We start from the raw sequence: 13,234 nt of genomic DNA, 5'->3' as shown, positions 1-13,234 counted from the left end.
TGAGCCAGGCCAGGCTCTTCCTGACCTCTTCTCTTTGGCCCCTTCCCCAGCTCCAAGATACCAGCGACCTCACCGAATGCAAGGCTTCCTCCCAATGGAGTCTTAGACTTTACTGTGTAAAGAATCACCTGGGGGGTTGTTACAAACACAGTTTCTGGTAACACCTCCAGAAAGTTTGATTCAGTGTGTGGGGATCAGGAACTTAGGGTTTTTAAAACAGGTGGCCTACATCTCCCTCTAGGAGGTGGAAGGTGGTCCAGGGACCACCCAAGAGGCAGTCCCTAGAGGGACTTTCCAACTTATGGAAGGCAAAAGCACATAAACTCTACTCACCTAATCTCTTAGGCTCCCAGAAGACACTGGGATGGAGACCATATTGCCAGAGAAACCACCAGTGACGTGGGAGCAAAATACAATCTGCTCGGAAGTGTATTGATTCTTTGGGTCACATGGGTCACTGTAGTAAATTTATTATGTAGTCATATGATCATATGATTCATATGATGATGTGTTATCATTTAATCACATGACAATGATTAATAATACGTATGTTAAGCACAGTGAACGGGAAGATATGCTGATTATTCTCCATATGCCATCTCCTTTAATCCTCATGGCCGCCTTTGGAAGAAGATGTTGCTTTCTTTTTTTGCAGATGAAGAAACTGAGGCTGGCGGAGGTTAAATCTAAATAGCCTGCCCCAGGACACACAGCTATTTAGTGGCAGAGCTGAGATTGGATCTTGAGTCCGTGTACAAAGCTCTTAAGACACTCTCACAGTTTAGTGGCCTCTGCTCAACCTGGCATTGCCAGCACCTGATGCTCCCTCCAGACTGGCTGAGGGCAGGGGTGGTAGGAAGAGAGCAAGGCCGGAGGGAAGCTTCAGGGAGCCCAGATCTGTCCTTTTTGAGAGGGAGGGCTCTGAAGTTAGAGGAAAGATGCCCCCTCCTTCTTTCACGCAAAACCCAGGCTCTGTTGGCTCAAGTCAATCCTCCTGGAAAGGGCTCTTCAGAGTTGTGTCTTACTCCCCAGGTTTGCAGATATTTCTGTGTTTTCATAAGTAGTATATAAAATGTGGTTCCATTTCAAAGAAATACAGCAAATATTTCTTAGAAGTAAAATCCCTTCGGTAAAGAGCTTTAAGCTTCTGGGATGGCTGGGATGGCATTTTTTTAAGACAGGGCTTCTCAGCAGTGGCTTCAGAACTCACCCAAGGAGCTCTTTGAAACATACAGAGCTCACCCAGCCAGCCTTTTGTGTGCTCCCTCATCAGAATTCTGGTTGGTCAGGGCCAGAGAGGACCCTGGGTATGTTGTGTGTCTGTCTTTTTTTTTAAAGTTTATTTTTTAAATTATGTTGAGAGAGACAGAGACAGCAAAAGTGGAGGGGGAGGGCAGAGAGAGAGAGGGAGACAGAGAACACGAAGCAGGCCCCGCACCGCCAGTGAGAAGCCCACTGTGGGACTCAAACTCATGAAACCACGAGATCACGACCTGAGCCGACACCAAGAGTCGGACACCTAAGTGACTGAGCCACCCAGGCGCCCCTGTCTGTCTTGCTTTCTGTATATGTATGTGTATAAAGATACACACACACACACACATACATATTCATGTATGTCCATTTATGTATAAAATTATTCTGATTCTGAGATATAGCTCAGTATTGTTCCTCCCAAATGTGATATAGCAGGAATAACAAATACGGCATCACCTACAAAGAAGTCTCACCAAAATATTTAAGGTGATTCTAAACTAGCCTTTAGATTTAACCTCGTTTCTATAAAGCAGGGGATAGAGAACAACTTTAAATGACAGCATGAGGATATAGACAAATCTACATTGTTGAGTATTCTAGAATACAAATGGCCCGGTATCCTCAAAAAAAAAAAAAAAGTCAGTGTCAAGGGAAACAATGCAAACAGGGTTAGAGGTGAAAGGACTATTTTTTACTAAAAGAAACTACAGACACAAAGCCAAATGCAGCGCATGAGTCTTGACTGAGTCATGGTTTTAAGAAAACAGCTGTAAAAAATGGGGCAGGATAGGGAAATTTGAGTGTGCACTAGGCTTTGGATATAAGGGAGGTATTGTCAGTTTTTTGGGGTGTGTTAATTTTATTGTGGTTTTGTAGGAAAATGTCTTTATTTTTAGGAAGTGTATTACAGTATTTAGGGTTCAAGTGTCAAGATATCTGTGGCTTGTTTTCACATGGCTCAGGAAGAAAAAGGCCGAGTGGTAGAGTGAGGCTGTATACTGCCGTTGAATCTGAATGTTCATAGTCTGTTCTTTTCAGCTTGTATCTCTGTTTGACGATTTCCATAATAAAGTAGCAAAAGAGAACCAGGGTGAGCAAGCAAGGTGAACAAGCAAAACTCTGTCCTGGCCTTTGCTGCTCTAGTAACGGGGGCATGCTCTGGTGATGTGCGCCTCGCAGTGAAGTCCTTTCCCTCGGCTCCTTCATTTCTGTTGTGGTTTCCTGACCAGCCGGCCCAGGGCGATCTTGCTTCACCCGTACCTTCTTCCCTTCTTACTGACAGCAGGAAGCTGCGAAAGACAGGACCCTGTGGTGGAAGGTACAAACCCAGCTGGGCTCAGCTTACTAACTTCACCCTTTTTTTTTTTTTTTTCAACGTTTATTTATTTTTGGGACAGAGAGAGACAGAGCATGAACGGGGGAGGGGCAGAGAGAGAGGGAGACACAGAATCGGAAACAGGCTCCAAGCCATCAGCCCAGAGCCCGACGCGGGGCTCGAACTCACGGACCGCGAGATCGTGACCTGGCTGAAGTCGGACGCTTAACCGACTGCGCCACCCAGGCGCCCCAACTTCACCCTTGTTTTAAAGATGAGGGCTTTGAGGCACCTGGGTGGCTCAGTTGGTTAAGTGTCTGACTCTTGATCTTGGCTTGCATCATGATCTCATGATTTGTGAGATCGAGCCCCATATTGGGCTCTGTGCTGACAGTGCAGAGCCTGCTTGGGATTCTCTCTCTCCTCTGTCTGTCCCCACCTCCCTGCCCCTACTCATGCTCTCTCAAAAAAAAAAAAAAATTGAAAAAGTTTATAAATATGAGGGCTGTGTGTATATATTATTATATATATATATATTGCTGAGAGGCTTTACTCTGTGGGCCTTTGTGATAATCATAGCATCATTTTCAGAAAGTCAGAGGACCGTCCAGATTATCCATGACCATCAGGGAAATGATGGTAAACTCAGCTGTCCTGGAGTGGAATTGTACTTAGTGGCCTATGGAGAGAAGACTTTTACATGGAATGTCAATTAAGTGAGTTTTGGAGAAGCAGGGATTACAGGGAATAGCAGTGGATAGCATATTGAGGAGCTCTGTGCTGGAATCCTGACAGTTAACAAGATCTACGAGGAGGATCTGTTTCCCCTTTGCTGTGGATTTTGTCCCAGCAGGTGCCTGTCCTTGCACATGTGACATGACCAAACTGGGACGCTGTACAGAGCACAGACTTGATGCCTTTCCAGACTGTCTGTTGTGCCATCGACCTGAGGACTTTTCTTGGATGCACAGGAAAGCCAGTCAGCCGTGCGTAGCATGGCTATTCTACTTATAGTAGTAATTAGCAAACTTGGCTGGAGAGACCAAAGCATGTTATCTCCCTATTCCAAACAGAAGAATAAAAGCCTCATTCCAGCCACGCTGGCATGGGTGTGAGAATTTGGTGCAGTAGATAGGGGACTGTTGTGGCATGGATGGACAGAGAACTATGTTTTGTGAACTTAAGCACATGGCTCCCTAAATAATTCCGCCCTAAATGTGGCATGGACCGTTTGCTAAGCCTGAATGTGCCGCTTTCTGTTCTCCCAAAGTTTCACATCCTTTCTCTTCAGAAATAGCAGTCTGATTGCGGGCCTGACTCTGAGCCAAGTTTGCTGACCAGCACAGTGGACATTTGGCACGTTCATTACAATCCAGGTCACCTGAGAGGTTGCAGCAGAGTCCTGAGGCTCTGCAAGAGGACAAACATATAGAGGTTTTATATTCACATTGAAATTTTCCCATTAAACAGAAGAGGAGCAGGGATTGAGATCAGCTGGCACATCAGTGAGCTAGTTGTCTAATCAAATGGAAAGACTTTGTAGAAGCCTCGTCTTCTCCTCATGGGCTGGCTTTCCACCTGTTGATTCAAAGCATCTGTGAGCCCGGCGGGCGGGCAGGTGGGTGCAGCTCATGGGGCCTCTGGGAGTCATCAGGGGCTTGTTTCTTGTTCTCATTCACAATGATTGTTTCATTCTAAACAATCTCCCCCAAAGCTTTTTTGTGTTGGTAACTCTTTTCTCAAAAGGCATTTCTCTGTGGTGGTATTTGGGGTCGAGTGGGGGTGAGATCAACGAGTGGGAGTAGATTCTGCTTCTGGCCTCATGCTAATTTATTTCACAGTTGAGTTTGGCAGCAGGGTAGGCAGTGGGGAAGTAGGAAGACCAGGACCCTCCCAAGAAGCCCACCGGGGAGGCTGACACGAGTGACCTGTTCCGTCTCTAAATAGTCTGTGCTTAATCTTTGATTGTGTGTAAATAGCCAAGTTTCTGTGATGGGCAGAGCACTTCCAGCAGTTAAATTGTTATCTGATCAGCGTCCTCCATGTTGGAGGAAAGGCTTCTAAGGGAAAGGAGTTGCTATTTAGTGAGTGTTTATTCTGCCAGACCCTGAGGTCTAACAGATTCTTGATAGTTTCTCGAAGCAATACTGTGACGCGGGATACTTTACTGTTTCCATGTAGATGAGGAAAGCTGCAGCTCTGAGAACTAGGCATCCACATGGCCAGTTGGTGGTGGGGCTGTTTTTGGAACCCAGACCTGATGGACTCCAAAACTTTTGGGGTGAAACGCACTTCTCCCTTCCCCAGCGCTCAGGAGAGCTGCGTTACACACACACACACACACACACACACACACACACACACACACACTGACAGTCATTAATGGCCTGTGTTTTTAGTACTGTGCTAGGTAATTTCCCCAAACAGCATCTTGTGTAACTGTAATGACCTGAGGATTTTTAAATGTACTGTGTTTTATGAGATAAGTAGTTCTCTGTCGCTACACCTTGCCAACCAGCATGGTGTAGAAGCTTTGAAGCTTTGACTCTCGGCTTCCTTCTTTCCCCACTTGCCTTCCTCTTCAACATCTCCTGGCCCCACCCCACTGCCAGCATGCCAGAGGGCTCTTTGTGGTTCTTGTGCAGTTGACGTGACCTCAGTTAATAAGATCTCATCACTCAGAACAGAGCCTTGCACCCAGATGTCAGATGTGAACTGTGCGATTCTTTCTGACCTTGGAGAAGGGGTAGCAGATGGGGCTGCCGATGAGCACTGTACCCCTGTTTCAGGGTTCAGGCCCCTCTGAAAGAGATTTGAGCTGTTAGAGCAAAGCCCTCTGGTTATGAAGCCATTTGTCCCTGGGAACAGAAAGAGCCCTTGTGAGACCAGAAACAATGGGCATGTTGAGTTGCAGACCTGGGGTGAATCAAAGCTCAGGCAGAGGCGCATGGGATGAATTGGGACAGTTCAAGGAACACATTCTTCATACGCAAGTTTCTGTTGTCAACAAGTCCACTCAGTGGTAATGACACTTAGTCAGTGGTCATTCATGCCTCTGTTTTGAATAATTTCCCCAAATGAGTAAGTCATGAACTCTTCAAGGTTTTCTTTTCTTCTTCTTGAGTTTTAATTAGTGTAGTTTTTTTGGTCCAGAAATCACCCTGTGAGAAATGAATAAAAATAAATTTGGGGAGCAGTGTTTTGTAATTTTTCAGAGCATTGTTTCCTTTTGTATCCTCATGCACCTATGAAGCTGATACTCTTGTGTCTGTGCTACTAATTTGATTCCCAGCAATACAAGTGGGTGTTGCTACTCTCTATCTTTAACCAAAATCTTTTGGTGCAAGTGTGTCAAAACTTAGCTCATTTCGTACCAAGACAGCAGGCAGAGGGTCCCGTAAGCTCTATAAAAACATAGCCAGTCTGTTGGCAAGGTTGACTGGAAGTCCCATCTAGTTGTTGCTGGATCTCCCTGCTGTTTGACGTTTTCGAGTGAGAGATGATGGAGCAGGAGCCACACATCCCAAGGGTGCAGCAGCTCGGGCACGAGCTCCTGTGCCAAAGGGTGCGCCTGGGGTGGGTGCGGGAACGGGCACTGGCCTGGAGTTGTGCTGCCCGGAGATAAGGGAACCAGCGCGGTGCGAGAGCACGGGAAGGGACGACTGGAAACAAAGAAAACCAGTTAAGTGCGCTGCGAACGGCGGCTCCGGCCCCGGATCGGCTACAGCTGCGTTCTGTCGGAGGATGGAGGTCGGAGTGGCGGCACCGGCCGGGGAGGGCGGGGAAGGGCGGCCGCGCGGGAGCAGCCTCTTGGCCAGCGCACTGGGGCTCCGGGACCCGCGAGTCTGCTGGCGGCGCCGCCGCGGGGCGGAGCCTGGGCGCTGCTAACCCCCCCTCCTCCCTTCCCTCCTGTAGGTGAGGCCGCGCTCGGAGCTCTGACATGGCAGCATGACGGCCCCGGCCCGCGCTGCCACAGGCCGGCCAGAGGGAGCCCCAGGCTGTGGGAGTGAGCGCCCGGAGCAGCGACTTCCTTCTGCGGCCGCCTGAGCCTCCTTCCCCGCCCCCCGGCCTGCTTTTATTATTCACCCCGTGGACTCCTGACTTTTCCGCCTGGAACATCAATATGTGTCATGTTATTGTCACCTGTCGCTCGATGCTCTGGACCCTCCTGAGTATTGTGGTGGCTTTTGCAGAGCTCATCGCCTTCATGAGCGCCGACTGGCTGATTGGAAAAGCCAAGAGTCGCAGCGGCGCCGCGCCCGACGACCAGAGCGGAGGCTCGTCGGAGCCCTACCACCCGACCTTGGGCATCTATGCCCGCTGCATCCGCAACCCGGGCGTGCAGCACGTGCAGCGGGAGACGCTGTGCGGGCCCTACGCAGAGAACTTCGGCGAGATCGCCAGTGGCTTCTGGCAGGCCACGGCTATTTTCTTGGCCGTGGGCATCTTCATTCTCTGCACGGTGGCCTTGGTGTCCGTCTTCACCATGTGTGTGCAGAGCATCATGAAGAAAAGTATTTTCAACGTCTGCGGGCTGCTGCAAGGAATCGCAGGTAAGCGTGCAGGGAAGAGGGAGGGGACCCGGGCACCGGGCATCGCATGTGCCGCGCACCCCCTGCCGCATTCCTTTCCTGCCCGTTTTGAAGACCGGCTTCTGTCCAGATTTGCTGTGTAAAGAGTGTTCCCGCGCAACAGGCGTGTGCTCCCCTCATCGCTCCCGTTTCCCTGTTACAGTGTCCCCTGTTCTTTATTTCACGTATTTCTTCATTGCTTATTTCCTTGGGTTCTAAGCCGTTGGATTTTGTTTGAGTAACTTCTCCTGGTTTTTGCTTTTCCCGTTAAATTAAAAGCATGCTTTCCACATCAGTGCATCCCCTTTTGGAAACATGGTGTGAGAGGCCCACCTGCAGCAGGCGCTCTGTGCTGGGAAGGAATGTGAGTGTGGGGCGTTCGTTCCAAGGCAGTGAGCCTGGTCCTGCCACCCGCCCAGCCCCATCCCCAACCGCAGGATGATTTCAGCTTTAGGAGGAGAAGCTGCAGGCTGGGAAGGAATTAGTATCAGCTGCTCTGTGTTTAATAATGTTCTGGTTTAAATTGTCTGTCTCCTGGAGCCTGACAGAACGTTCTCTGCATTCGGATCAGAAAATACAAACTAAGTGTTCCACTTTCAGGGAATTTCTCACTAATGAGCTTGTTAGAAACTGGTGGAAAGAAAAGTGACCCCAGAGGGGCAGCTGTGAGCTGCGAGAAAACTTCAATGCCCACTAGCACTTTCATAGCCTTTCCCCTAAGGGTTTGAAAGGTGGATCCTGAACAGAAAGGGTGTCAATCAGTCTGTCTGTCTAGGCTCAAGGGCTTTGTTCTGGTTGGCAGAAATACACACACGTAGACACAGATGGGGCAGTTTGTAGACATCCTCGAGGAACTAAAGGAACAGAGTCGTGCTTTGACTTTTCAGGGGGAAAAAAAATCACTTTTTGAACGATTACAACCAAAGAATTTTTAATCTGATCTCTAACAGGAGAACAGTAATCCACCTGCAACCCTAACTGAAGTGCACAGGTGACTCATCCCCCAGCAAATCCTAAAGCTTTGTATGTGGGACTCTTGGATGGTGAAGAGAAACATGGAGCCTGGTGTCCAGGCCTGTAAAGAAACAGACCCCAACTGAATTAACTCTAGTCTGCCTAATTGAGCTCAACAGGGCTGGCTTCCAAATCAGCAGATCAGACAACAGTTAGGTTCCAAACAACTGATAAGTTCATGTTTTCTGTTTCTCCTATCTTAGAGGAGCCCACATATATATGTGTGTGTGGAGGTTGGTAGATAAGGGGCCTAGAGAAATAAATAGACGACCTGCTCCCCAGTCCTGATCTGCCTGCATTGGGGGATACTCTCAAGGCCTTCATCTCTTGATCTGAGAGGAATAGCCTTACCACGAATGACTCAGGCACTCCTACGCACTCACAGAATTTGGGAGACCAGGATTCTGATTTTCAGTTTTGCTTGAGATCAATGTGCCACCTTGCTGGACTTTTGCATTCCTCTTCTCAAAATCAGGGAGATTGCAGGGTGCCTGGGTGGCTCAGTTGGTTAAGCAGCCAGCTTGGCTCAGGTCATGATCTCACAGCTTGTGAGTTCGAGCCCCGCGGCGGGCTCGGTGCTGACAGCTCAGAGCTGGGAGCCTGCTCCTAATTCTGTGTCTCTGTCTCTCTCTGTCCCTCTCCCTCTCATGCTTTCTCTCTCTCTTTCTCTCTCAAAAATAAATAGACATTAAAAAATTTAACAAAAAAATAGGGAGATTGGAAAATATGACCTTATCTTAGATTTTTGATTCTGTGAAGCTCATTATCCCCTTTTTGATTCACTTCTGGAATCTGCAGTTCATCCCCTTCAGCTTGGTGTTTTACCTCCCAGAAATGTTAAATCAGATTCATATTTTCTTGTCAGAGAAATGCCCCTCCTTTACTGCCGTGGGACACACAGTGCCTCAGGCAGTGCACACATGTGCATATATGCCGTGTATATCTTAAAACTTTGGCTGAGAACTCTTACCAAAGGCTTTTGAAAAGCCAGAATAAACATGTAGATGAAGGGAAGGCAGCATACACAATTCATTAATCCTGGCTAAGCGCCCTGGTTGACCAGAGAAGTGGATTTCTGCGTAAATTTTCCTTACTATGTTGTGCTTCCTCCTCCTTGATGATTCATGCCTTTACTCTGAATTTTATCGAAGCACTGGTATGCAGGCAAAACTCCTGGCTTATCATCCCTAAGAATGCTTTTCATCCTGAGAAACTTAGTGCCTTCTAGCAAATCAGTGGCCATTTATAGTACGAGTGGGGCCTCTTGGAGGGGGGGAGGGAGTAACACCACAAGCTGTCTTTTACACTCATTCAGAAGCAACCTGTAGATACCCTTTCAGTCTTACTGTTTACGTGCAGTTTTTAATAAGGTGTTAGTCCAGCAAATTTGATCTCTAAGAATGAGGGTTGGTCCAACACATCTTTTGGTGCTCTTGTTTGCTATTTCACATAGATGGCAAGAAGATTCATTTTGGCACAAAGACCAGTACGTATCTTAGGTATTATTCATACACTCCAGTTAACTACTCCTGACTTTTCTCTTTCTGGCTGTGTCAGGCCTCTGGGAAGGATGGTTGAAAGAAGGAAGTAGGAGGATACCTGAGGTGCTAGTCTGTTTGTCACCTGTCCAATTCCCAAAGTCTAGATTTTCTAAGAGACCTTTCTCCCCATCTTTATCGCTTATGTTCCCCGTGCATACACAGAGCACCCCAGAAAGTCTGAAATTACTTAAAAATTGGAATTGGCAAGCGGCCGGGATTCCTGTGTAGTCAGACTACCTCTCCAGGGCCTACCGATCTAAGGCTAAGAACTGAAGTACAGGAAGTAGTTTGTTTTCTCCTGCCAGCATGGCAGCGCCCCTCTTGGAGCAGAAATCACAGGTAAGATGGACCAAGCACTCAGCAGGCGACTCCCTCATGTTTCGGGGCAGGCGGCACATCTGTAATGGATGCTCAGTGGGCTCTTCCCTTCCTCGTGGAGGTCTCTACCAGGTAGTTCAAGGCGGCATCCACGGCAGCCATGGTCCTTGAATCTACAGCTGAGAAAGTTGCCCCCCCCCCCCCCCCCGTGTCTGAAACCGCTGACTTGCTTTCTCTCCTGTCAGCCAGTATGTGATAGCATCTGCTCAGCCCCAGCCCCAGCCTCAGCCAAGGACTTGTTGCAGCTGTGAGCATCAGTCTTTCCCCTCCCCACAACCCGTTTCTCAGCCCTGGATCTATGTGATGTTGGAACAAACGGTGAGAAAGGAGCTGTTGCCAGGGCAACAGAAGCATTCTTGGGAAATCGACTCACACCGTGTTTGTCCTTACAACTTTCGTTTTGGCAAAAGTGACACTTTCGTAAAATATAACTAGAAGAAAAATGACAAGCTGTTGTAAGCGTGTTCCTTTGTTACGACTAATTTTAAAGAATAAACGGGCCTTAGGTTTGTGTGGCCTCATTGCCTATAGAAAGTGTAACATAAATCATCAAAATCTGGATATTTTGAACTTAGAAGTGGGTGTGAAAGAATTTGCTGTCCCAGTGGAAATCTCAAAATCTCATTTACTTAAAAATAACAATCAAATACACGTATTGACTATTAAGTTAACCCAGATACAGGATTTGCCTTCAAGGTCTAGCCTACTGCTGGGCACCAATCTGACACCTCCGAAATCCCTATGCACAGATGCCCTTGGTGTTCAGTTTTCCAGTCCCAGCAGCGATTAGACGTCAAGCCTCACCTGCTCCTGGGTCAGTCCTGACCTCCCTTACAGTGGCTGTGAAATGTCTAGTGATGTACCTCATTCTCTAAACCTTTTTTCTCACTTATAAGATGGGTATAATAGTAGTACAACCCTCAGGGTTGTTTTGTGGATGAAATTAGATAATATATGAGAAGAAAGGCTTAAGCACAGTTGGCACACGGTAAATAATAAGTGGTAGTTCTTTGGCTACTAAAGTGTGTCTGCTTTCTTGGCAGGTTTTAGTATTTTTTTATGTTTCCTAGAAATGCTGCCTTTTTTTTTAAGTATTCTTTTATTTATTTATTTTATTTTGAGATTGAGAGAGACGCAGTGTGGAGGGGGCAGAGAGAGAGGGAGAAAAAGAGAATCCCAAGCAGGCTCTGTGCTGCCAGCACAGAGCCTGAAGTGGGGCTTGAACCCAAGAACCGTGAGATCATGACCTGAGCCGAAACCAAGAGTCGGACGCTTAAAACCGACTGAGCCACCGAGGTGCCCCCTAGAAATGCTGCATCTTAAGGAATAGTGGTATTTACTTTAGTCCTCAGAATTGACCTTGTTCTCTCACAGTCAAACATGACCGTGTCGTATAGGGCCACTCCCTGGCCCGTTCCTAGCCTGCCTGTCTCAGGGCTGAAGAGCGTGTAGAGCAGTCCTGCGGCATTGGTGTGACTACGGGTGTTCTTGGGGCTTTTTTTTTCTTCTTTTTTCTTTTTAAGCAGGAGATAGCAGTTGAATTGACAGGAAAACCAAGAACTTCTCCTCCTCTTCCCGCAGACACACACAGTCTGTAGTTCCTTCCCTTTCTGGCGTCCGCTTCGAGCAATGGAGCCTTGACTGCAGGTGCCCTTGCAGGCTCCCCCCACAGAGTAACTCACAGGCCGACTGCGTGTCCCTAGGTGAGGGCTTGTTTGGCAGAGCCAGCAGCACACATCAGGCCCTCGTCCTCTGGGATTGATTACAAAGGCTGGGCACGCAGCCGGCAGGGTCGTTGCTGCCAGCTTCTCTTCCTTAGGTTGTGACCTGGATGTAATCCATAATGAAACCATAGAACGCAAAGATCCAGGTTTTCCATGACAGCATCGAGCGGTTTGTTTTTAGAAACGCATGGAGGGCTCTCTTGGAAGTCCATGGAATCCCCAGTGACTCAGGTTTGGGACAGAAGCCATTAAAATGAGCTCAGGATTTGGCTCACTTGCATTGGCTTGGACCGTTCCACTGGCGTCGCCGTGAGGGTTGGACTAGCACATGAGCTGCGGGGCCTGGCTGCCTGCTGTCTTTTCAGTCTTCCCTCATCTGCTTGTTTGCTCCTTTGTGTCTGGTCGGCCCTCACGCTCTGTACTCCAGTAGCCCTCTGTCTGTCTACATCCATTTCAGTCCTAGAGGATCGCCTCGGCAAGCTGCCCCACCAGTCTGACCAGATAGATGGCTGTGGGGCTGACCTCTGCCTGCGCTGGGCTGGCATAGAGGGTGTGCTCATGGGAGTCGCTCTCTGTCGCCATGGCTCGGCACCTGGGGGGTGCAGGCTCAGCTTTCTGGGAAATGAGCAGTGACTGAGGATGAAGGAGGACGATATGAAAAAAGGGAAAGGAGTAAAAGAAGAATCGGTGAGAGCAGACAAGTAGAGGGTTTTACCTTTGCTGCTTGTGGAATTGCTTTGTCGTAAATCAGAATGGATGTGCAAGTATGGATAGGCATCTAAAATAGACCATGATCATTAGCTAGGATTTGGTATTCCCACGGTTATTTTTCACAGGGTGAACAGTAACCTTAGCATCAAGAAGATAACCATGACTCACCCCAATCTCAGCATCCATTCTGACTTATCCCGTGCTCTACCCATTCACTTCTGGGCCAAAAAGATCAGCCATTGGAGAGGAGAAAAATCAGAACGGGGACTTAGAAAGCATAGGGAGAGGGGAAGCGATTCCTGGCTCTCACAGAGACCTTGTCCCGTAGTTTCACACCTGAAAAATTAACCTGGCTTTCTCCACGAAAGTAGTGTGACCCTGATTATCCAACTTCAGAATAACCTCAAAGAAAAGGCATGAGGAAAATAGAGGAAGCATCCCCTGCTTTTCCTTCTTAGAACAAGGCACTGGAAGCTTCTGGCCATCAAAAGGAGGCTCTCCATTCTGGCTCTCCAGACAGAAAGTGCCAGAGGTTGGGTCTAGCAGCTCTCTGTCTGAAACAATTTAAGAAAGCCATCGATTATGACATATGTACTCATTCATCAATCTCTGGTAATCCCTTGGTGAAAACTGAAGAATGCAGAAATGTTCTACAGCAGGGTAGAATTAAATTTCAATTCAAGGAGCTTTTATGGGATGCCTAGTAAGTGCAAAGACCAGGTC

The 13,234-nt window shown here is 48.0% G+C and overlaps 1 protein-coding gene across 12 annotated transcripts in view; it reads left to right on the top strand.

Annotated features, from left to right (window-relative positions):
* The window catches only part of LHFPL2 (LHFPL tetraspan subfamily member 2), a 178,049-nt gene that overhangs the window by 145,111 nt on the left and 19,704 nt on the right, over nt 1-13,234 (top strand). For 6 of the 12 annotated variants that reach the window (XM_030323565.1, XM_030323554.1, XM_030323632.1 and 3 more), the window contains one exon: nt 6,766-7,125. In XM_030323565.1, the coding sequence (XP_030179425.1) occupies nt 6,766-7,125 (360 nt within the window). The other 6 variants (XM_030323592.1, XM_030323575.1, XM_030323583.1 and 3 more) reach the window with 3 other exon arrangements.

The sequence above is a fragment of the Lynx canadensis genome, chromosome A1 (assembly GCF_007474595.2).
Source record: "Lynx canadensis isolate LIC74 chromosome A1, mLynCan4.pri.v2, whole genome shotgun sequence".
Taxonomy (NCBI): Eukaryota; Metazoa; Chordata; class Mammalia; order Carnivora; family Felidae; genus Lynx; species Lynx canadensis.
This window is presented reverse-complemented; position numbering and strand designations above follow the sequence as displayed.